General features: G+C 43.4%; 2 protein-coding genes across 3 annotated transcripts; both read left to right on the top strand.

Moving 5' to 3' along the window:
- The first annotated feature begins 20,351 nt into the window (after positions 1–20,351).
- LOC147427236 (uncharacterized) lies at positions 20,352–21,880 on the top strand. Of its 2 annotated transcripts, XM_086499109.1 has the most exons (4): positions 20,352–20,830; positions 20,921–20,952; positions 21,076–21,099; positions 21,170–21,880. In XM_086499109.1, exons 1-4 carry the CDS (start codon positions 20,694–20,696, stop codon positions 21,763–21,765), a joined length of 789 nt encoding a protein of 262 aa, XP_086355235.1. In that variant the 5' UTR covers positions 20,352–20,693; the 3' UTR covers positions 21,766–21,880. The 2 variants fall into 2 exon arrangements, with proteins under 2 accessions (XP_086355235.1, XP_086355234.1); XM_086499108.1 differs by having other exon boundaries at positions 20,692–20,830; positions 20,924–21,880.
- Positions 21,881–21,930: 50 nt separating this feature from the next.
- Positions 21,931–23,353, top strand: LOC147427235 (uncharacterized). Its single transcript, XM_086499110.1, has 3 exons — positions 21,931–22,068; positions 22,243–22,340; positions 22,469–23,353. The coding sequence occupies exons 1-3, from the start codon at positions 21,996–21,998 to the stop codon at positions 22,499–22,501; spliced, it is 204 nt and encodes a 67-aa protein (XP_086355236.1). The 5' UTR covers positions 21,931–21,995; the 3' UTR covers positions 22,502–23,353.
- The last annotated feature ends 521 nt before the right edge of the window (positions 23,354–23,874 follow it).

Genomic DNA, 23,874 nt, shown 5'->3' with positions numbered 1-23,874 from the left:
GTCACTCCTTTGCCTTTTGTGTTGAACTTTAGCTTCTTCTTATAGTGATGATGAGTAAGAATACCTGCTAGACTAGCTCTGGTGGAGTTCTCCACCAGAGCTAACAAGCCACTTAGAGATTCTAGATGAGACATCCATATGTTGCATTACATATGGAAAGACTTCTTCCATTGTTAGAATTACAAAGGTTCTAGGCAATAGATAAGAGCAAAAATATGTAGTGGCAAACATCAATGCAAGCACCATGTGCTCTACCATGGTGAATCCTTTTTTTGATGGGGTCATGACATGACTAGAGAAGTAGATAGGACACATGAAAGAGGTTTGGGAGTCCTTTTGTATTAGTACGGCCCCAAGTGTATCACTTCCTACACTGAGGTTAAGATAAAATGGCTCGTCCCATCTAGGGGGTGCAATGGTGGGAAGTGAAGCCAAGATCTGTTTCACTTCGCTAAACTGTTGCTCAATTTCTTCACTCCATAGGCAGACATATCTATGGGTGACTTGTTGTAAAGGGAGAAACACTTGAGAGAGCAAGTGAAGGAACCTGCTCAAATACCTTACCTTTTGAAGGAAAAACACCAATTTCTTAGCTCTTGTGGGTGATGACAAAGATACTAAAGCTTGAACGTTGCTTGGGTTAGCCTCAATCCCTTTGGATTAAATTACATGGCCGAGAAGAGTGACCTTGCTTTCACCAATGAGACACTTATCTACATTAAGCTAGCCACCCAAGGTTTGCAGCCTATCCAGGCCATCATAAACCTTGCTCAAATGGAGGGAGTGAGAGTTGTAGATGTAAAAATCATCTATGAAAACCCGTATTGACTTAGAGAAGTATGGCTAGAAGACAAAAGTTACATCGCGTTGGAATGTGGCCGGCGCGTTGGTGAGGCCAAAGGTCATCACTCTCTAAGAAAAAAATCCCCATGGTGTTATAAAAGATGTTAATTTTTGTCGTCTTCTATAATGCTAACTTGGAAGTAGCCTGAGTAGGCATCACATACTGTGTAGCGCTCATGAACTACTACCTAGGGGAAAATGATCCCTCTTGGTTGCTGCATTGAGAGGTTTGTAGTCTACACAAACCCTCCACTTACTGTTCTTCTTTGGCGTGACCACCAGTGGAGAGACCCACTCTGAGTCTTTGACGGGGTAAATAAAACCTGCCTGTAGAGAATTCCTTACCTCTTTGAGCAATGCCTCTTGCTGAATTATCCCAAACCTCCTGAGCTTTTGCACTACAGGCTTACTTCCTTCTTTGAGTATTATGCAGTACTGCACCACTATGATGCCTGTGATCTTTTCATAGCCATCAATGAAAAGTGTGATGAAGTTACCCCCAGCATAGAGATGTACTCTTCTCTCTCCTCACTAGCTAACTCGTTGGAGAGCATCTGATGTAACTTACTTTTATCCACCAAGGGTTGCATACCTGATGGTCCTTCTTGGCTCTCCGGTGGTGCTTCAAACTGTTTCAAATTCTTTGGACCTCTGAGGATGAGTCCCATCACTTTGATGCTATTGTCGCTCTCTTCAATTGTTGCTTTTGCACTACAGGCTTACTTCCTTCTTTGAGTATTATGCAGTGCTACACCACTATGATGCCTGTGATCTTTTCATCTCCATCAATGAAGAGTGTGGTGAAGTTACCCCCAGCATAGAGATGTACTCTTCTCTCTCCTCACTAGCTAACTCGCTAGAGAGCATCCGATGTAACTTACTTGTATCCACCAAGGGTTGCGTACCTGATGGTCCTTCTTGGTTCTCCGGTGGTGCTTCAAACTAGTCCATTTGGTGCCTAAGAGCCTTAGCTGCCACAAGCATGTCTGCACATTAGTCCGTATCAATCTTCCATAGTAGAGTGACAAAATCTACTTGGTTTTTGGGAGATGTCGTCTTTACAAACATCCTAAACATGCATACTTATTAACATTTGTGCACAATAAAGAAAAGAAAGTCTTATGAGATAGAAAATTTGTTCATTTATACGTATTTACAATTGCTTACTCTAGGGAATCATTGTAAGCATTGACAAGGTTCATGTTATCCTTTAATTGTATGCCTTGCATCCATCTAGCATCTTGAAAAGGATAATTTTTAAACTTGATAAGGTATCGTCGGATAGTCTTACCGCCTCGTAATACCTTGTCTTCGTATCGGAGAATGGACTCGGGCTACATCACTTTTTTTTGGTCCTCGATCTCTGGTGGGTCTTCATTGGTTGCTTCTTGAGGTGGCTCTCCTTTGTAAGGCTTTAGTAGGCTCACATGGAAAGCATTGTGTATGAGCCAATGGTTGGGAAACTTGAGTTGATAGGTCATCATATTGATTGGCCTAAGAATCTGAAAGGGACCATAGTAACTTTTTGCTAGCTTAGCATAGTACTTTTGATGTCTCGTAGGATTCTTGCTCGTTGTGTGCCTTAATCGAGCCTTGGGAAACTTAAGCAAGACCCAATCATTTTGGTTAAAGGCTATAGCTCTTCTGTGCTTATCAGCAGCAGCCTTTTGCCTTTGCTAGGAGATGGATGTAGCATCCTTAATCTTTTGAAAAGGTTCTTGCAGGTCTTGGCTATATTCATCTGCAGCAAAGATCTTCCCATGTACCTTGAGTAGCATGGGACTTTTTGATCTTCCCTCTATCACCTCAAAAGGTGCTTTTCTCGTGGAAGTATGTTCAGTGTTATTGTAAGCATACTCCACTAAAGGTAAGTACTTCTCCCATTGGGACTTTTGGTCTATTTCTGTGACATAAGCTTTTAGTAGATCAAGAATTGTTAGGTTAGCTATTTCACTTTGGCCATCCATTTGCGGGTGATAGGCCAAAGAGAATTTTAGCCTTGTATCTAAATTCTCAAAGATACCCTTCCAAAATTATTGGTCATTCTAGGATCTCTATCTGACACTATGGACATTGGCAATCCGTGGTACTTGAAGATTTGTGATATAAAGAGGGTTGTCATTTGATGGGCCTTGATAGTCGTTTTGACAGGTATGAAATGTGCTTGTTTGCTAAACATGTCTACTATCGTCCATAATTCTGTATTCCCATGGATAGACTTAGGCAATCCAAAGATAAAATCCATGGATATGCTCTCCCATGGTGAATTACAGATTGGCAAAGGTTGAAGCAATCCAAGTTGCTTCTCTCTATCAAATTTCGTCTTTTGGCATACCACACATTTTGAAACATACTCTTGTATGTTTGCTTTCATGGGAGGCCAATAGAAGTATGTTTCTATCCCTTTTAGGGTAGACTGAATCCCTTTATGCCCCGCATAAGGAGGGGCATGACATTCATACATTACTTTCTCACGTAGTGAGTTAGTAATGCATAGTCTATTGCCATAGAGAAGATAATCATCGTGTAGGGTAAATGGTTCTTCCTTCTTCCCTAGTGCAAGGGATGAAATCACATCTCTAAAATCGGGATCAATAGCATACTCATCTATCATAGAAGATAGATCATTGTGAGTTGCTATGGATACCACATTCACTCTCAGTCATCTTGAGAGTGCATCGGCCACTTGATTATGCTTGCCAGCAATGTGAAGCAATATGAAAATGAAATTGCGAAAGGAAATTTGCCCACTTCATTTGTTTGTCGAAGAGCTTGGTCTGCGTCATGAAGTATTAAGGCTTTGGTGATCCGTTCGCAGAATGAAAGCACTCCCCAGTAAATAGTGCTTACATGAATCTAGAGCATGTAGGACTGCTAAGAGTTCCTTCTCATATATTCCTAGAGCTTGCTCAACAGGGTCAAGCCTTCAACTTTCATAGGCTATAGAGTGTCCTTCTTGGAGCAAAACAGCTCCAGGGCAATCACCACAAGCGTCGCATTGGACCTTAAATGGCTTTGAGAGATCCGTCAGTGTAAGCATAGATTGAGAGATAAGCTTCTCTTTAAGCTTTTCAAAAGCATTGTTCTCCTTGGTGGACCATATATACCTAATGTTTTTCTTTGTTAGGTCATGTAATGGTCCCGCGATTTGTGAGAACTTTTCTATGAAGCGTCTATAGTATGCACACATACCTATAAAGCTTCTTAGTTCATGCAAATTCCTTGGATTAGGCCATCCTTTTATTACCTCTAACTTTGATGGATCCATTTAGATGCCATCTTGAGAGATAATGTGACCTAAATATTGAATCTCTTGTAAGAAAAATTCACTTTTCTTTTTATTAATGTAAAGTTTATTCTCTCATAAATATTACCTGGAGATGTTGCTTGTGTTCGTCTAATGAATTAGAGTTGATGATTATATCATCAAAGAACACTCCAATAAAGCTTCGGTGAGGCCTGAATAGTTTCTCCATCAAATGGTTAAATGTAGTTGGTGCTTTGGTCAAGCCAAAAGGCATGACAATGTACTTGTAAAGACCAAACATAGTGCAAAACGCAGTCTTTACAATGTCTTGATCAACTATCCTTATTTGATGGTAGCCAATTTTTAGGTCAATCCTATTGAAGTAGGTCGACCCTTGTAGCTTATCAAATAGGTCTTCTACCCGTGGAACGGGAAACCTATTCTTAATAGTGATCCTATTTATTGCTCTATAGTCGACACACATACGATATGTGCTATCTTTCTTTTGCACCAATAACACTGTGAAAAAAATGGAAATGAGCTAGGCCTAACCATGCCTTTCTCAACCAACTCATGTACTTGCCGCATAATCTCCTCTTATCCCTCGTTTGGGAGATAGCTCGCAAAGGATGTCATCAATAAAAACATCTTGGAATCAGATAACTCTAATTCCTTTTGATTGGTTATATCTTCTTTTGCTAAAAAATTAGGTTCATTTTGAGAATCTTTAACAAAAATCATGTACACAGAAATAGAGCTCTTTATTGACTTATTGAAATCTTGCTTATGTACAATGGGTATGGTACTACCCACCTCCTTAGCATCTATGTACATATCTTTTTCCCTGAACCTAAAGTAGATTTGTCTTTCAAGGAATTCAACATTGGAAGCCATGCGATCAAACCATGGTGCCCCTAGGATTACATCCTCATGCTTCAGAGGAGAGATGAAGAAATCCTCCTTGTCTACATAGCTTTGGATATGGAGCCTCAATTTCCCAATTAAGGAAGTGACATAGGCTTCTTGCCCCTTGAAAGCACCATCGACAAGTAGGACATCTCCCATCTCATAGGCTTGGATGCCTAGCTTGGTGGCCAACTCTGTGGATATGAAATTGTGAGTAGAACCAAGGTCAAAGAGAATGAAAGCATCATGTTCTCTTCCCTTTCCCCAAGCATGACATAGAGGAGATCCTTTTTGATGAGCATCCTCTTCATGAATTTCGATCAAGGTAGCTCTAGGAGGCTCATTACGTGTATTCTTGTGGGGGCAAGCACGATAGGCATGCCCTTGCTCCCCACACTTGAAACAATGGTTATCTTTTCAATAACGCTCTAGCTCTTCAGGAGAGAGTTTATTTTTGCCTTTATAAACTCCCTTCTCCTTAGCTTTGTTGTTGTTGACATTGCCTTTGGGAGACTTTTGGATGTGTGTCCTTCCCCTTAGGCTCATTACGGTCCTTGTTTTCCATGGTAGATTTCTCTTAGCACCTTGTTGGAAGTTGATTCTTGAAGCCACCATGGTATGGTGTATGACCGCATATATGGTGCGTGGCCTTTGCGAGTTAACATACTCCGCCATATCCTCAGATAAACCCGCACAAAATTGTTGTGTTTGCTCTCCAAAATCCATCTTTTTGAAGATAGTGGCTTTGAGGTGTAAATCCCAAAACTTGTCTACATATTTGTGAATAGATTCGTAGGGAAAGAGCTTCAAGCTTCGCCATTCAATGAGTACTTTGTCTTTGGCATCAGTAGCCAAAAACTGCTTCATGATGGAAGCTCTTAAAGCTTTCCATGTTTGTGGAGCTTCACTGTTTGCTCGTAGGTGTTAACCCTCACGGCTCATGGACACCCCATCACCTACGACGGACGTGTATTATGTATTTGGTAGAGTCAGGTACCGGGCTTGTCGGACCAATAGGAAAAGGGTAAGAGTGATCGCCGATGAGAGGCGCACTCTAACTGGGACATTCAAGGGATTAGTTGGCTAAGCATGGGCGCCCAAGTGTGAATGGGGTGAGCTCATATAAAAGCCAACTAAACCTAAATTTCAGTCATTCTCTCATTTGTGCAATAGAAGAGTGCTCTTGCTCCATCTCCATCTCCATCTTCTTCTTCTTCACCTCCTCGTGTGTGTGTGTGTGTATGTGTGTGTGTGTGTGTGTGTGTGTGTGTGTGTGTGTGTGTGTGTGTGTGTGTGTGTGTGTGTGTGTGTGTGTGTGTGTGTGTGTGTGTGTGTGAGAGAGAGAGAGAGAGAGAGTGCGATCGAGCATTGCGGCGGCACGATGGCGGTGAAGCGGTTGAGCGCGACGTAGCGGCGTCTCCTTCTTCTTCGCGGCGAGGAATCCTCCACCACAGGAGCATAGAGCGGTGAGTGACACACCATTGCCCTCTTTTGAGCTTACTAGTTAAGCTAGTTGTGTGCTTGGAGCCGTCTATGGCTCGCACACAGTGTTAGGCAAGGCCCTTGCTTCGACAGTGCGGCAAGGAGCGCACATTTTTGGCGCCGCTACCGGGGAATCGCCCTGCACTAAGCCCAAGAGGCACTTTGTGCTTCTCCTATGAGTTGTTTGTAGTAGGAAAGAAGAGGAAGAGGAAGAGGAATGAGTTGTTTTTCTGCAAGTTGTTAATTTCTGTGTTGTCTGCAAGTTCTATGATTTCTGCATAATGTTGTGTTTTCTGTTTGCACACAGTCTTTGCACAATTAGTAGTCGTTAGCTTGTTTGCAGTGAATGAATAAGTAGGAAGGCAGTTAGCAATTTTTGCTTGCACACACTCTGTACACAGTTTTCTGTCAAGGTTTGCCTGCACACAATCTTTGCACAGTAAGGTAGCGAGACAGGAAGTAGGTGGATAGTTAGGTCACTGTCAGTAAGCACTTAACAGATTAGTTAGTAGATTAGTTAGTGGTTAGCAGCACTGTTAGTAAGTAGATAAGGTAGTGAGCTGTCTGTGAGCTGTGGACTGGGAGGGTAGGTAGGTGACAGTGTGTGTGGCCAAGAAAGAGTCACCAAAACCGCGCGCGGTCGTCGCCCAAAAAAATAATAATAATAATAATAAAATTTAAAAAAAAAAACCGAAAATATTTTAAGCGTGAGTGATTGGGGGAAAATATTTTAAGCGTGAGTGATTGGGGGGCTACACTAAAATTTTGATCGGGATCGTTTCCCCAAGCCCAAGCCCAAGCCCAAGCCCAAGCCCAAGCCCAGGCCTCAGTCCTCAGTCTTATGATATATACTAGACTCACTCTTATATATATACCCTACCCCCTCAAGAGGGAATGAGAGCATGTGGGGTAAGTCCTCTACTCTCCTCCCTTCTCTTCCCACTTGCACCCTTAGACTTTCTAATTTGGGCTTAGTTCCCTACTAGAAATTGACGGTTTTAGGAATTCCGAGGGCATAAAGTGACCAAACGGAGGGCTGTAAAGCACGGCACGTCCCTTTGACCGAGACGCTCGTTTTGAGCTATCATACGTTCTATTCTATAGCTGGGTCAGAAAAAAAGGGCCAAAAAATCAAAAAATAAATAAATAAGAAAAGACTTGGGTTGCAAAACACCCAAAATTACTAGGTGAGCAGCCTTCACGGGCCCTCACTGACACTTCTAGGGGATCCAATTCATATGAACCTACGCTCTGGATGAGTGTTAGAGCACGAGCATATTGGTAGTGCCTCCATTTACGCGAGCACCCATTATTCCTCCACCCTAGGTTCTGGACCTTCGGCCGGGACTCAAGGTAGTGCGACCCAAGATCCTCATATCGCGTCTAGTGATTCTTCCTCTGACTACGAAGTCATGGAGGGGTATCCTACACCAAACCCTGATAGTTCAAGTCAAGACATGCATGCCATGGGCCCACGGCCCGGGTCCAGCGTGTTTAGCCGCTTAAAAGAGACCCTTAGTAGAGCTACTCGCTCCGAACATGCGGTTAATGAAATAAATGAAGGGAGTGGGGAAGTAAATTCGTCATTCATGCCTAAAATGGACCCTATGCTTCTTGAGAGTGTGCATGTGAATGTTCCATCCACTGCACCTCTTGATCTTTTAGGACTATCTCCCTCTGAGGTTTTACTACCCGATGGTAGGAGTCTTGCCGAAGTGCAAGAGATCGAACGCTATATGCAAGCAACAAGGGAGAGGGAAATTGAGAACCTACGAGGGCTAGAACAAAGTCAAGCCCTGAAAGCAAAGGCTCCTATGACAACAATCATGCCAGCCGAGCAACCGAGTGTTCCCAAGGTAGCAGTCACGGAGGGGCAAGCTATGGGGAGCAATAATGCTTCCACTTCAAGGGAAACCTCCAGCACGCCAGGCCTAGATGGGATATTCCTAAACGAAAATCGGGAGTATGACCTACAAGCAGAAGCTTTAACTGATCGGTACACAGGACACACCTATCATGTGGGTTGGTTAGATGTTCTACAATCCACATCGGGTGCTACTAGCATAGATGAGCAACAACAAAAAGTTTGTGATGTCCTCCATAGGATTATCGAGTTAGAAAGACAGAACACAGGGATCAACAGGACTAATGAGATTCTTGGATACGGGAAAGGCCAACCAACCAACCCTGTCACAAATGGAGACTCCCTCAGTGAGCCCCATTGATCCTCCATATGTTGTTTCGCCAGGAGCCTCAGTACAATCTGAGCCCACAAGTGGCAGCTTTACCTTCCCAGATCTAGCTCATCTTTCTCTTAATGACACTACGGCTACCATGCATATCCCAATGGTGAGCATGACAAGAAGTACACCATGGAGTTCATTTGTTAACACTGCGCCGATGCCTAGTAGCACAGTGCCCCCAACTATACCTACATGTATGTATCAATCATGTGCACCTGTCGTACCTCAGCCTCATGTAGCTCCTACACCTCCGATTATTCCAAGAGCTTACAATCCACAATGGAATTATCCGAGCTCTTATACAAGTGGAGCCATGCCATTTAATAATAACATGCCATATCAGGCACCCCCTATGCCTAGGGCCACGCCTGTAAACTTTGGACCCCCGTCTGGTACACCACCATACGAAATGTGGGACCCAAGAGCCGCGCGTATGCCAAGGCCAAGGCCAACTCCCATCTCACATGTGGTTCCAGGAGCACATACACCCATTATACCTGCTCAAATAGGAGATTTGGCAGCATTTGCTCAAACTATCGGTCGCTCTATTGCGGAAAACATGCGTAGTGCACCTGATAGAGAGCCTAGGAGCAAGGCATTTCAAGTAGCTAAGCTCACACAGAAATTCAATGGAGACGGAGATGCTAGAAATCATATAGAAGTCTTTGAACATGTGTGCGATTCCTTGGAAGAGCACAATGAGCTACATAAGTGTAAGGCTTTGAGTTTGACCTTAAGCGGAAAGGCTGGAGATTGGTATAGAACCTTAAGAGTAGAAGAGAAAACGATCTACTCTACTCTTAGGAGACTGTTCTTAAAAGAATACATACGAGAGGGAGTACTTTGGGGTGTAGCCTCTCAGCTCCAGAAAGCCCAACGAGAAGAAGGTGAATCCGTGAGAGACTTCATTAGTCGCCTAAAGAATTTGAATTCTCGATGCAATCCAAACGAGCGATTCAACAACAACCAATTGCTCGATAGATTCATTAGGGGACTACGACATGAAAGTATCTATAATGGCCTAGTCATTAGAGGTATCACTACTTGGGAAGCAGTCACCATGAATGCAATCCAATTGGAGGATAATTTAATGATTGCAGGAGAAAGAGTGTCTGCCGAGCCGAAGTCTAGTAGCTCGCAAGCATCAGGGCATGAGCCAATGAAGATAAAGCCAATCGTGAAAGAGCAAACGATATCTGAGATGACTTTGGCAGATCTCACCAAGGCCATCCAAGAAAGCCTTAGGGGTAATCGTTCTCCACAAAACACTCATATGTATCCAAGAAGGGAGCAACAATGGTGCTCAATTTGCTTGGGCCCACATACTACGAGTGAATGCCCTACTTTCAGAGTAAAGTTTAACGGGACTTGTAACGCGTGTGGTAGGTATGGCCATCAAGCGAAGGATTGCCTAATGCTTAAACGCATCATGGAAAATAGACCGCCTATAGCTTGGGCAGACTCACCTCGAGTTCCTGCATTGATGCCTACCCCACCCATGGAGCAATAGTTGCCATTACAGCACATGGTCCCTAGAACCCAAAATGTGGTCCAAACCACACCGTTGCCACCTCCAGTGCTAGGACCGCAACCCCCTCATCCAAGAGTTACACCTATGAACCAAATAGGTTGCGAGTCATCTAGTACTTATGTAGATTGCGAAGAAGACATAGACTCTAGTATCACCTATGGAGTCGACATGCTTGAGGAGTGTCCCATGTACCATATGGAAGATCATTGGGGACAAATCAAACCGGTATATCAAGCTACTACGCTAGCAGCAAGGGGCCAAAACATTAATAGTTTTACCAAGAGACCACCTCTTCAGTGCTACGAATGTGGTGGACCACATCGAGTAGCTAAGTGCCCCATTAGAATGCAAAGAATGCCGCACTAATGCAAACAAGTCAAGGGAGTGCATTGGCAATGCCAATACTCACTTGTAATCATTGCGGCATAGATCATTTGATCGCACAGTGTCCTAACAATCCAAACGCACCGAAAATCACACCATTGAACATAATAGAGATTGTTGATGGGACACCACCAACTATAAACATAACACCAATGAATGCACTCACACGGTCGATGCTCCAAAAGAAAAATTACATCCTCGAAGAGAGAAATGTTGCATCCATTGGCCGAGCGAGAAAGAAGAAAACACGAAGAAAGAAATCCCTTAATGCTTCTAGCTCAAAACCTAGTTCAAAGACTAACATAGGGACAGGAGAGGATCCCGTGTATATGAATGACCCTGAGGATGACTCAGATTCGATAGAGACCACGGAGACCAAAACTGTTACTACAAAGGAAAAAGCCAGTGAGGAGGATCACGAGAGGGAATTATGACGAACACCAAAAGAGTATTCAAAGTTAAACTACCCAGTTGCGAACCCCCAAGATAAGCCACGAGAGACAAAAAATGAGGATTGCAAGAGAAAGATTGGAACCTATCCAAACCCAACAGTGGAAATTGAACGAGTCCAACAACTGAGGGGTTTGGTGGAAGAAACTCAACGAACATTAGAACCTGAACCCAAACATATCCAGATGTCGGACACAGTGTTTCCCACACAAGTTCAACCTCACAAGAACTACAGGCCGTTAGCTATACCCAGTATCATTCGGGAAGAGAGTGAGGGTAGGACATCTGAAAGTGGACACACACCTTTCCTACTAGAGAGAATGTTTGGTGAGGGAATACCCGACCCCCTTGAGGAAGTGGAGATTCCATCTTCACCATCCTCTTGTCAGGGTCCTACGTCCCACAAGATGCCATTAAATGTTGCCAAATTGATGGATTTCATGTCTTCAGAAGTTAGAACCACCATCATGTCCAAACTATATAAAGACCCCGAGCTAGTCTCAGCTCTTCGAGCCTTCCTCAATGGAGAATTACAGGCCGGATTACCATAGTTTGCACATATGAACAAACCTGACTCTGTAATGAATGATGAGGAACATTTAGCACCACCATCTGACCTAGCGGGACATGAATCTGTAATTGAAGTACCCGTTAACAAGTTGGGGCAATACTTTGAAGGTGATGAATCTAATGCTACTCTACCAATCACTACTAAAGGATTAACTGTAAAGGGGGTCCTTGACGGTGGTGCGGGAGTCAGCATGGTGACAAAGAGTTGTTGGGAGTCTATGGGGCGACCTCACTTCGAAGCCACAAGCGTAGTGGTAAAAATGGCTAATGGATCTATTGTTACGCCTATTGGAATGCTAAAGGATCTCAGAATCAAGGTCTTGGGACACAAGGTAAGGCAAACTTTCATTGTTATGGATTTTTCCAAGCATCCTATGTCATTTGAGATGATCTTAGGGCGTCCATTCATGAGGGAAGCAAAAATGGTGCATGACTGGTCCAAAAACCACGTCTACTTACAGTTCCAAGACTCTGTCATTCGAGTTGATCTTTTAAGTGGTCGAACGCATCCTCTAGGAAATAAATTCATCATTGATAATCGATCAGAAACAACAATTCACTCAGCTCCATTACAGTATTGTTACACATGTAACGAAGACACGGAATTGGGGAGAACTCTCCTTATATGGATATCCTACCTGGGATGACTGAGTCGGACAATGTGGATTGGGTCCACCTAGCAGCAACCATAGACACTTGGGGAAATAGGGGGACGACCTGGGTAACACCTGAGGGGGATGAAATGCCTGTACCCTTAAATATGCTACAAGCAATGCATATCGCTTCTGACAAGACTCATCCTAATGTAACGAAGAAAACATACAAGTGGGTCCCTAAAGCTTCTTTAGTGACCATAGCTAGTGCTAAAAAACAGAAGCCTTGTAAGAAACGTACCACTCGCTCCAAGAAAATTAATGAAATGTTGCGATGGATCCCTAAACGACTATTGGAAGCCCAAGGCTACTATCAAGGAAATGATCAAATCTGGGTGCCAAAACGTAGATTGTGCTCTTACCTATCGCCTGACCCATGTGAGCCCAATCACGTAGCTCCAAAACGAATCAATGATCGTGGAAAGAAAAAAATCACAGAATGCTACACACCCGCTCCCGAGCTAGTTTGGGTACCAAAGAAAGAACGATTTGTTCCACCTAGCTCAAGAAGGGGGGAGTCCCATGAAGCTTCTAGCTTCTCATGTAATGTATCCGTAGAGGTAAAAACTTCTCCACAGCCTCCATCTACAATAGTGGACCTCCATAAAGCTACAAAAGAATCCACACCTCCCAGTGTTCAAGAATCACCTAATGAACTACTTCAAGTTCGATCTTGGGAGAGTACCTTACCACCCTTGCAACTCGACGAGGCGCCTAAGGTAATAGAAAACTACTGGCAAAAATCTCCACCTATTACCAACTGGAACAATTGGTTTCAAAGGGTGACAAGCTCATTTCAAACGGTATGATCTACCCAAGGAAGGGGGGAGTGTTTGCTGATAGTCATCATTCATTTGTTTCCCTCTCAACCTTCCTCCCTGACCTCTATATCTCCCAATCTTAGGGGATGTACATATAAAGCTTTATACTCACAAAAAACAAAAATAATAATAAAGAGCAAGAGCAATTAGCAAACGAGTATGTACATTAAAAGTCAAAACATTGACTCAAACCTACACATGTCACATCTGGTACAGTGAAACAGAAACCTATGCCATAAAACACCTTTGATCCTCATCACTTGAGTGATGGAGGGTAGGTAAGATTAGTACGATAGGAGTGTTTCTGTTTTAGAGTTGAGTGATTAGCAAAGTTCTCTTTTCCCACTAATGTGCCTCCTGGAGGTATTCCTTTTGTTTCCTAGTGTGTACAGGAGCGTGTTGCTATTGATAGGATTTGGACCTGCATGGAATCTTTATCTCGACTCACTCTTCAAATCAAGCGCGACCATCGACACAAACAGGTGTTTCTTGTCCATTAGCATTGCCCCTTATCTTTTTTGCATCTATGATTGTCTGCTTTAATTGTGATTGGTAGCCTAATATCCATCACATTTTCTTAGTAAAGAACATTTAATTCAATGTAATCTTTTGTCATAATCAGTTGTCTAGGTTTAAAACTCAAGCAGTCCGACTAAGCTAAATTGACCAAGTTAGGTGTAGAGATCTTCTCTTAATACCATGGGGAATGCCTTCCTAATAATCAACGGTTACTTAGGTTCTTAATCCGATTTAGGCAGCATTGTGTGAAATGTACTAGGGCTTTCTAGTGGGCTTGACCCTATTGACCTTTAGCTTAAGTATTATAAAGGGAGTTAACTAGTGTGATGAGCCTGGGGAGGTGTATCAGTGTTATATGACCCCCCAAAGTTACAAAATTAAAATGCTGAAAATGAACAAACAAAAAATCAAAGTGCCACACTGTAAAATCTTAAGCTGGAAGAGAAATCTCAGCTTGATTTGGTACTTCACTCACATGTATTGCCTATGGTACTAGAGCCCTAGAGGTTCCCAGTGTGGGCGCTTTTCCTTGAAAAGCAAAAACCCAAGGCATACAAAATAAGCACACACATCAAATTGAATCACTGTGAAAAGACTTTGGGGGGTCAAAGAAAAAGTAATCAGTCAGGTGATTATTTCATGAGAAATTCCTTTTATGGTAGCTTAACTACAAGGTCTTCTAGATATAGCCTCTAGTCAGCCCTCGAACATGAATACTTGGCTCTCACGATTAAACAACTTAATTGACCACAGAAAATTAAGAAGCTTACCCATGGTATTAATATTCGATCTCTAGTGCCTTTTGACCGTCAAATTAGCGACCCCAGACTTGTTTAATTTTTTACCTTTACATATGTTTATGCATTTGATTACATTGCAATTTAATGTTCATTGCTGACAAATTTTTTGAAATTCTTTTACCAATCAATTTGTCTACCTAAAACTGCATATGCTTTTTACTCACTTATGAGAATCAATTACTGTGCCAATGTTGTTTGATTTTGCAGTGATTGAAGAAAGCTAAGGACATTCATCTCAAATGCTCTTCCACCTCGACGAACGAGCTTCAACTCAAATAGCTTCCGAGGACAGAATCTACATCAGGAAGGGGGGCATGTTAACCCTCACGGCTCACGGACACCCCATCACCTACGACGGACGTGTATTATGTATTTGGTAGAGTCAGGTACCGGGCTTGTCGGACCAATAGGAAAAGGGTAAGAGTGATCGCCGATGAGAGGCGCACTCTAACTGGGACATTCAAGGGATTAGTTGGCTAAGCATGGGCGCCCAAGTGTGAATGGGGTGAGCTCATATAAAAGCCAACTAAACCTAAATTTCAGTCATTCTCTCATTTGTGCAATAGAAGAGTGCTCTTGCTCCATCTCCATCTCCATCTTCTTCTTCTTCACCTCCTCGTGTGTGTGTGTATGTATGTGTGTGTGTGTATGTGTGTGTGTGTGTGTGTGTGTGTGTGTGTGTGTGTGTGTGTGTGTGTGTGTGTGTGTGTGTGTGTGTGTGAGAGAGAGAGAGAGAGAGAGAGTGCGATCGAGCATTGCGGCGGCACGACGTAGCGGCGTCTCCTTCTTCTTCGCGGCGAGGAATCCTCCACCGCAGGAGCATAGAGCGGTGAGTGACACACCATTGCCCTCTTTTGAGCTTACTAGTTAAGCTAGTTGTGTGCTTGGAGCCGTCTATGGCTCGCACACAGTGTTAGGCAAGGCCCTTGCTTCGACAGTGCGGCAAGGAGCGCACAGTAGGCTACACCACCATTGCCTGGCGGACTTTTGAAAATGCATAGCTACATGACGTAGCTTAGAGGACTCCGTGAAGCCCTCATCTCCAAATGCGGCATCGAATTGTTGGATAAAGGCCAAGACTTTGTCCGTAGCACCAAAAGTGTCATCGTAGGTAAGGAAAGAGATATTCTATCCTCCCTCTTTGAACTTTTTGAGCTTGGACGACCTTTTCCAGGCGGCATAGGATTTCTTATGGCCTCTTCTTTTGGGTGGACCATCACTTTCTTCAGAAGAGGAAGAGTATGAGGAGGATGGAGAAGAGGGTGCCTCTTTCTCGCCTTTTTCTTCCGTTGTTCCTCCTTATCTGCGCCATCACTTTCTTCAGAAGAGGAAGAGGATGAAGAAGATGGAGAAGAGGGTGACCTTGTTCTCGTCTTTTTCTTCTCTTGTTTTCTCTCTCCCTCTTTGAATTATGGTGAAGAGGAGTATGCGATGGTCTTCTCCGTTTAGGGGGTGTTGGAGAGCGTTTTGCCCGTCGTCTTTGTGGAGCCAATTACGTCGAGCTGGCAGGAGACTCTCTTCTTTCTCGTTCTTTCGGTGGGGGCTCTACCGTTGAAACTTGGGCTCTCCTTTGAGAGGGAGATGCATCATCTAGTAGTAGGTTTTTGAGCCCTTTGTACGGATCCTCCTCTTCTTTCCTTTCTGGAGAGAGTCCTCTTTTGGAAGTCTCACCAAGAGCTTTCCTAGGTACTCTCTCTTCTTGGTGGGGAGTTTGTAGAATACCATGGGTGCGCAATTGTTGTAGCACTTCACCTTGGAGGGACGGATTTCCCAAGGCTTGTTGAAGCCTAGAAACAAGATAGTTTACAAGCATAGGGGCATCATTAATTGCTCTTTCATTAGCAAAATCAAAGCTATCAACATTCATTTCAATCTCTTTTCCCTTGTCAGCCATACTAGCAAATTTTAGGTGTAAATGTTACTTGTACTTTGGCACTTCAAGCCCTAGTTGCTACTCCTCTTTACCTTCAAAGATAAGCACTCACGCATATATACCCATGGCTCGAATATTATTAATTGCAAGGAATAGAAGAGAGGGTTCAATAGAGCCAAGACAGCATCGGTTCTTGTCAAGCTTCTAATAGCTCAATGATGGTTAAGCCATAGGCAAGCCCCATAGGACTCCATTATAAAGAATATAGCTCTCGACGATATCCCCATTAACTGCATAAAGCAGGCATGCTTCAAGGATGAAAAATCCTATTCTACTTACTCTTTTGCAATTAATAACACCGACAATTTGTACCAAGCTTGAGGAGGATCTCTCATCTTGAGCAAGAAAAGAGAAACCAATAGCTCTGATACCAATGTAACATATAATGCACTAGTAACCTGTGTGTAGCGGAAATTGATAACATAGTGAGCATTTCATTAAGAACAAGTTCCTAATGAGCATAGAGAGAGTACTTAATGCAGAATAGCAATTTACACCTAGGTAGTTTAGCATAGACAATACTTGAAAAGTGAGAGAAATAGAACAATTGACAATAGTTGAGGACCGGATTTACTTCGAGCCGGTCCCCCCTCCAAAAAGGCTTTGTATTATAGCTTCTCCCATCAAAGGAGGCTTTTGTACATTACAATCCTTGTGTTCCTTGATAAAACTAGTTGGTGCAATGAAGATGGAAGCTTCATGCACCAAATTATGCTTGAAAAACACACCTAGTATCCCTAACCTCAGTCCCAAGACCTCACACACCTTGAAAAATGGTGAGAGCTAGCAGGGAATGAGGAAAGATTGAGAGGAATAAGATGTATCTTACGAGTATTCTCCTCACATAATTACTCTAATAGCATAGCTTAGCTTAGCAATTAGCATGGTAGAGGAGATGAGCATGCCATTGAAGCTTGGCTCTCGGTTGGATTTGCATTCCATAGACAAGAGTTGTTGGTGTAGGCCTCTACTTCTCCATGCTTGGAGAAGGAGATAGAGTTCTTCTTGCACACATGAGTTGTGTGTGTGTGTGTGTGTGTGTGTGTGTGTGTGTGTGTGTGTGTGTGTGTGTGTGTGTGTGTGTGTGTGTGTGTAGCAATGGGAGTTAGAAAAAAATGCCAACTCTCTCTCTACTTGGTCGACCCCTCTTGCTTTTTGCTCTTACTGGCTTCCCATTGGCTCCTACAAAGCTTAGCCAATCACAAATTAGAAGCATAATTGATAGCCTTGTGACATGTGTCCCCCTTTCCCCTTTTGTGAGAGCTTTAGGTAATCAAATAATTTAATTAAACTCTCATTGGACCTTTTAGTCTTCTATCCAATAGGAATCAAGCAAGCCATTGGGCCTGCTAGATGCTCATTGGACCCCTTGGTAGACTGTCCAATAGTCTTTTGGGGAGCTTAATTTCTATGGGTTCTTTTATCAAGAATTTTTAAATTGATTAGACTAATTTTACTCTAGCCTAATTCTCATTGGTCCACCTCTATGGCCATTCAATAGGATTTGAGGCGAGATTGGGGGCAACTGACCTAGGAGCCTGCCATGTGTCCAGTATTCCCTTTGTGGGAAGCTTTGAAGTGTGTGTGTGTGTGTGTGTGTTTCTCTCTCCTCCCCTGCTCTTAGGGATCGTCCCCTCCTTGATAGGGATGTGGGAAGACTTTTGAGTCTTCCCACCACCATTCAATTTTACCAGCTTTGACCATTTGGACTTTTAATTAAAATTTTGGAACCTTAGCCTATGGAAGTCTTAATGAAGCTAAACCTTAGGTCTTTTAAGCTCCATTGAAGCACATTTCTCTTTTGCAGACGGTCCCCCTTTGGATCCCTATTTTTTCTCCTTTGGATCCCAGTTGAGACCCGTTTGATAGCCTTACCAATATTCTAGCTTTTGATCCCCTCCTGCTTCCCCATACTAAATGATCAGTTTAACATGAGAAAATCATTTGGGAGAATTAGATATTAGTTTTTATGACACTTTGTGCTCTGCTCTGCTTCGTCCCACCTTGGCAGCCTCTCGCTTTGCCTTCCCTAGCCATTTGCTACCTCTCTTCCGTCAATGACCTGCACCCATCCTTGGCTGGCCTGCGTCCCTTGCCCAACGTCACACATGCCCTCCATCCGTTTCCATTTAACGCAAGATATCTGGCGAGATTCATATTTTCAATGATTTTTTCAAAAATCATTATTTGCTTTTGACCAAATCATAGGCTCATACTCGCTTAGCTCCCAATTATTAGATGGAATCTCATTAGATTCTATCTCAGGCTTTGTGGGATGTCGAGTCCAAGGGGCAAAAGCAACACTCGTCAATGAGATTTGAACCCAACACATTGCGATTCAGGAGCATCATTTGTGATGAACCATTTCACTAGCACACCCAGGTGCTTGTGACATTGCTTGCCGCCATTAAAAAAATAAGCCCTTGCCCTCTGCCGTCGCGTCTCCCCTAACCGAGTAGTTATCCAGCACACACAACTCCTCTCGTTCTCCCGCTTGAGCTGCTTGCTACAGACCATGTTCATCGTTGTTCTACCTGTGGGTCGCCACTTGCACCTCTTTTTCCCGTACCTTCTAAAATGAAGAAAATGAAGGCATCTCCCATAGTTCCAATCTTTATCAAAAAAATTTAAAATCATGGTTGCACCTAGATTCAACGTTTGTAAGTGATCAACTGATTGTAACATTACAATTCTAATGTAATGCAATAAGTATGTGCCAACGATGTTCGAAAATTCCGGTTGATGGGAATCCTCGCAGGATTCCTCCTCGGCGACTCGATAGCTCTTCGCGTGCTTGTGTCAAGGGAGCGAGCGGCATTGCAGGCCGCTTGAATGGCCATTGAGCTGGATGCGAGTCGTCGACGGGCGAGAAAGGCAATGACCTCGAGCTGCAGTATGAGACCAAACACAAGGGGTGCCGTTGCATCCAGATGACGGACGACAGGAGGAGACGTGGGCGGTAACGAGGAAGACGGGCGCAAAAAGTGCGAGCAAGAGGAGGCCTGTCCAGCCAGGCCGCCTTTCTTTTTTTCTTATTTAGAAAAGTGGAAAGATTGGCATCATCCGAACACAATTGAATCGTCAGCTTGGAGAGTTTAGAGGCATTATTATCTAGCACCTTTGTTCGAATCTACGCAGAGCTTTTTGGAATCTGTCTCAAAAGGGGAGAAGCAAAGGGATCTTGTGAGATTGGTGAGGAGCAAAAAGGGGGATCTCGTGAGATTCTAGTGGAGTATGCCAGCGATTAAAGACATTTCTCTCACTGAGGTTGGGTTCAGACGAAGAAAGGCTTTCTGCAGGTCTACGCCGCCTCGTCTGAACGGTGCTGGAGGAAGAAGAGCGAAAAACAGAGAGAGGTGGAGAGAGGCCAGCAGCTCTTCCGAGTGGGGGTGCCAGAAGAAAAATGGCAGGCTCGGAGGAAGATGATACCTGCTGCTGTAGCAAATAGGTTTTTGCCACCCACCTTAGACGCCCTATGGGAAGCATTTCCGCCGCAGCGTCTGAACCGGGCTTGAGTCTCTCTCTCTCTATCATGCGCTCTTGCGCTCTCCCCTCCCCCTCTCGGTCGTGCAGTTGAACTATGAAGCGAAAGCTCCATCCAAAGTCATACCTGCGTCTCCATGTAAAGCAAGCAGATGAGAAGTCAAACATGAACGACATCTTCTGCCGAGGCATGGAGGTCTCGGCCTAAGGTCATGATGGTTTTGGACTTAGGCACCACTTTTTCGGGCTTCACGTACGTCCACAAGAGCGACCCCCGAGACATCCACCATGTCCTGGATTGGCCCTCACAAACTAAGACAGCCACTTCATCCCGTTATTGCAAAACATAGACGAGTTTGTTTTACAAGTGGAACCCCTTGTCTTCTACCTGGCTGTTTTTGTGATGTATGAGAAAGCTCTTCGTTCAATGAAACATCCTCGCCTTGAAGATAATCTTGGTGCTGGTTGCTCGCTGAGTTATCCCTTTGGAACTCAATTTTCATCACGACAGAGTGAAATGTGCCGCTCAGTTATCCCTTTGGAACCCAATTTTCTTCACGATAGAGTGAAATGTGCCCACATTTTACCAAATGGGCTTATGTTAGTTTTTTTCAGCTCTATCTTGCCCATGAGGTAGGAGCTCCGTATTCTTGTCAATGAAGCTGCGAGCCTCTGCCAGTTGGGCTCAACATCGACCGCCTTGTGACGGATGATCTTCACAAGCTCTCCGACTTTGCCTTTGCACACCTTCAAGACAAACTGAAAAAGCGAGATATTCAGTGGTGCATTACGGTGCCTGCAATATGGGCAGAACAGGCAAAGCAAAAAATGAAGCAATATCCACAAAATGCAGGACTCGCGACAGGTTTTCTGGAGTGTTCCCAATCAGAGTATGTAAGTCCTTATGCTTTGAGGCTAGTCTTGGAGCCTGAAGCGGCATCTTTGCATTGCCTTCATAGGGCCAGGTATACATGTCTAAGAGATGGTGACAGATTTGCAGTTGTTGATGTTGGGGGAGCTACTATTGATATTGTTGTTCATGAAAAACTTTGCAGCAGTGGTTTTCAAGTTAAGGAGATTTCTAGAAGTTAAGGCGATTGATCTACCATTGGAGCTTGCGGAAGAGTGGATTGAACAGCGACAAAGAGAGGGGCACAATGCCGAAGAAGAAAATGGATAAGTTATTGTCACTCATGAAGACTTGCACCAGATTTTAGATCCAGAGGTGGAAAAGGTAATTGAATTGTTGGAGCAACAAATGCAGTCAAATATTGAGGCTATTCTAATGGTGGGAGGATTTTCAGCATCACCATACCTCATGAAGAGAGTTCGAGGAGCATTTGAGACAAGAGTGAGGGCCATATTTAGCCCACCTAATCCCGGAAGTGCAATCTGTGATGGAGCTGTGCTGTTTAGTATGTCACAGGAGCCAGTCACATGCAGGGTTTCAAGAAAAACATATGGAATTAAATGCACAAGAGATCTCATTGAAGGGGAGGATCCAGAGGAGTATCTTTCTGGTAATGACGACGGTGACGAGGAATGTGAAAATGCTTTTTGCATTTATGTGAGGAAAGGAGACACTGTGTTGTATGACCATAGTATCGAAAATATATTTTATCCCACGTCCCATAAGCAGAAGAAGCTACACATAGAGCTTTATAGCTCAACAGAATTAAACCCTGGTTTCCTTCCGGACCAGTCTTGTGTGATGGAGGGGCAAATCGAGGTGGATATATCGAAGGATTTACAGATGGACATGACGAGTGAGATATGTGTTAGTATGCGCTTTGGCACTTCCATGATTGAGCTGTCGGCCAAAGGCCTTAATTTTGGGGACGGTGACAATTTGGGCATGCTTCCCATCAACTTTCAACATGCAATGGATGTTGTTTCTTGATGTTTTTGCCAGCAATGGCTTTGTATTCTAGGTCTATCAATATGTTTATGAAGGGCTATTGACATCTTTCATGCCTTTTTGCCTTATTTCAATAATGTACCATCCTCGTTTCTTGTCGGTTTGGCACGGTATAGTGGAGGTCTTTGTGAAAGAAGTGTTACTCAACAAAACCATCACTCGACAAAAGTGGATTGCAGAACGAAGTCAGGTGAGGCATACTTTGAGAGGTAATGTTCTCAGCTTGCTGTCACATTGTGGCTGTGGAAAGCTCGGTTGGTGCTTCGAGACTGCAAGTCACGGCAGGTAATGATACATGCAAGCCTTACTGAAGAATAAAAGCGTTTTTCAGCATTACTTTTTGTTGACACAGATTCGGTTCTGCTGAAATAGCAGTGATGTCTCCTTTGAGGTTTTTGTGAGGTTTTGTTCTGCCATTGATAGGGAATGATAAAGAGATTTTACTTGTGTCAATTACAGGCTGTACATTTCTAGCTTTTGATGAGGTATGTGTGCTTTTGACAAAGGCAGTCCTGCTAGATAACTCACTGCCATTTACAAAAGTATTTAAATCAAAGGTGTGCCCCAGCTTTATCATTTGAAACGTTGAATTTACAAGATGGTGTAACCATCGTCGCTGCCTTGAATGAATCTTATTCAACCAAAAGTTTCCTTGCCTACACTGATGAAGTCTCATTGTCCACAGGCTTGGATCAACTTGAATAGGTTAGCCACTTGATGGTTTCTGTCGCACCCCAACTGTTTGCAAATGCCATTGCTATGATGGCATGTTCGATGCTGTTAGTTTGCAAACACTTAATCAGCATTGGCCCTGAGCTTTTAGATTGCAAGCTCCCAAGGAGGCTACTCCTCTCAGCAAGCTCTGGTGTACTCCTTGTAGCTTGACTACCCATGCTCGGAGGCCTGCTCAGCTGCCTACATGGCAGCAAGCTTCTCCCTTACCACCATGTATGATAAACAAAATTATGGTTAGTTACAACATTATTGATGGTGTGCAATACGAATTCAGGATTCTAAGTGAATTTTTGGTTAGATGTATTTTGCTGTTTTTGGCTGTAGCATAGCACGAGCTGAGCTCCTGCAATATATGCATTAAAGATGGTTGGTGTGAAGACTTCGGCCGAATCTTCAGCCGAGTCATAATTGCAAGTTGATTTTAGGTCAATGAAGCTTGTTGCAGTTGCCAGGTGTTAATAAAGATAACAAATGGTTACAGTTATAGCTTGCTGTTGTCGCTTGTGGTGCTTCATCGGATAAGCTAATTCACTGTGCATTATGTCAATGATGTTGTAGGACCTTGGGTGCTTACATGTATTCCCATTCATCTCTTCCCTCTTTTGAATTGAAAGTTCAAGCAATAGGCAGAATGCTACTGTCTCTTCCCTCTTTTGCATTGAAATATAAACAAGCCCATACCACCACACACGCAAGCATGTGGATCTCACACCTCCACAAGCAAAGCAAACACTCTTGATAGCACAGGAAAGAAAACAACTTCACAAAAAGAAGAAGGAACAAAGGCAGTCAGACAATGAAAACAACAGAAAAGCTCCACAACGTTGTAGATCAGACATGAAGGGGTAGGGAATGGTCCATTCCCCATAATCATTCGACCCCTTGGCGATCGGCAGATGCCGAGAGTCATGGGGTAGGAGGATTGTGGGGAATGGTCCCTCAGGGACCATAGAGGAGGGGGGGTAACATGGCCAACACTATCTCTGTTCATGATGGAGGAGATGCCACCATCTTGTGGGTTGAGGTACTTTTCAGTGCTAGATGAGTAATCTAACTCCATCCCATTGAAGAAGTTCGTCCAATTGAAGGTATATTATTCCCACAAAGATACCAAAGTACTTGAATAGCTTCCTGACTAAATCAAAGTGACTCAATGTCATGAGAAATGTTTGGTAAATGACTCCAATTGTGTCAATTTGCACCTTATATAAATCACCATTTATAGGTTCAATGTCATATATAAATTCAAACCTAAATAAAGTATATAGTTATGTATTTACATGAAGACATGTTTATATATTTCTATTGCATCATTACAAATAGGAATGCTTGTATTGTAGGGAAAAAAAAGATAAA

The sequence above is a fragment of the Adiantum capillus-veneris genome, chromosome 24 (assembly GCF_014529385.1).
Source record: "Adiantum capillus-veneris isolate H3 chromosome 24, ASM1452938v2, whole genome shotgun sequence".
In the NCBI taxonomy this organism is placed as follows: domain Eukaryota; kingdom Viridiplantae; phylum Streptophyta; class Polypodiopsida; order Polypodiales; family Pteridaceae; genus Adiantum; species Adiantum capillus-veneris.
This window is presented reverse-complemented; position numbering and strand designations above follow the sequence as displayed.

Coding starts and splice junctions, on each gene's coding strand:
- LOC147427236 (XM_086499109.1), top strand. CDS start 20,694: ATGAAGCAATATCCACAAAATGCAGGACTCGCGACAGGTTTTCTGGAG. Junction 20,953..21,075: donor AGTTAAGGAGATTTCTAGAA/GTTAAGGCGATT, acceptor GACTTGCACCAG/ATTTTAGATCCAGAGGTGGA. Junction 21,100..21,169: donor TAGATCCAGAGGTGGAAAAG/GTAATTGAATTG, acceptor GAGGATTTTCAG/CATCACCATACCTCATGAAG.
- LOC147427235 (XM_086499110.1), top strand. CDS start 21,996: ATGTTCTCAGCTTGCTGTCACATTGTGGCTGTGGAAAGCTCGGTTGGT. Junction 22,069..22,242: donor GAGACTGCAAGTCACGGCAG/GTAATGATACAT, acceptor TGTCAATTACAG/GCTGTACATTTCTAGCTTTT. Junction 22,341..22,468: donor CAAAAGTATTTAAATCAAAG/GTGTGCCCCAGC, acceptor CATTGTCCACAG/GCTTGGATCAACTTGAATAG.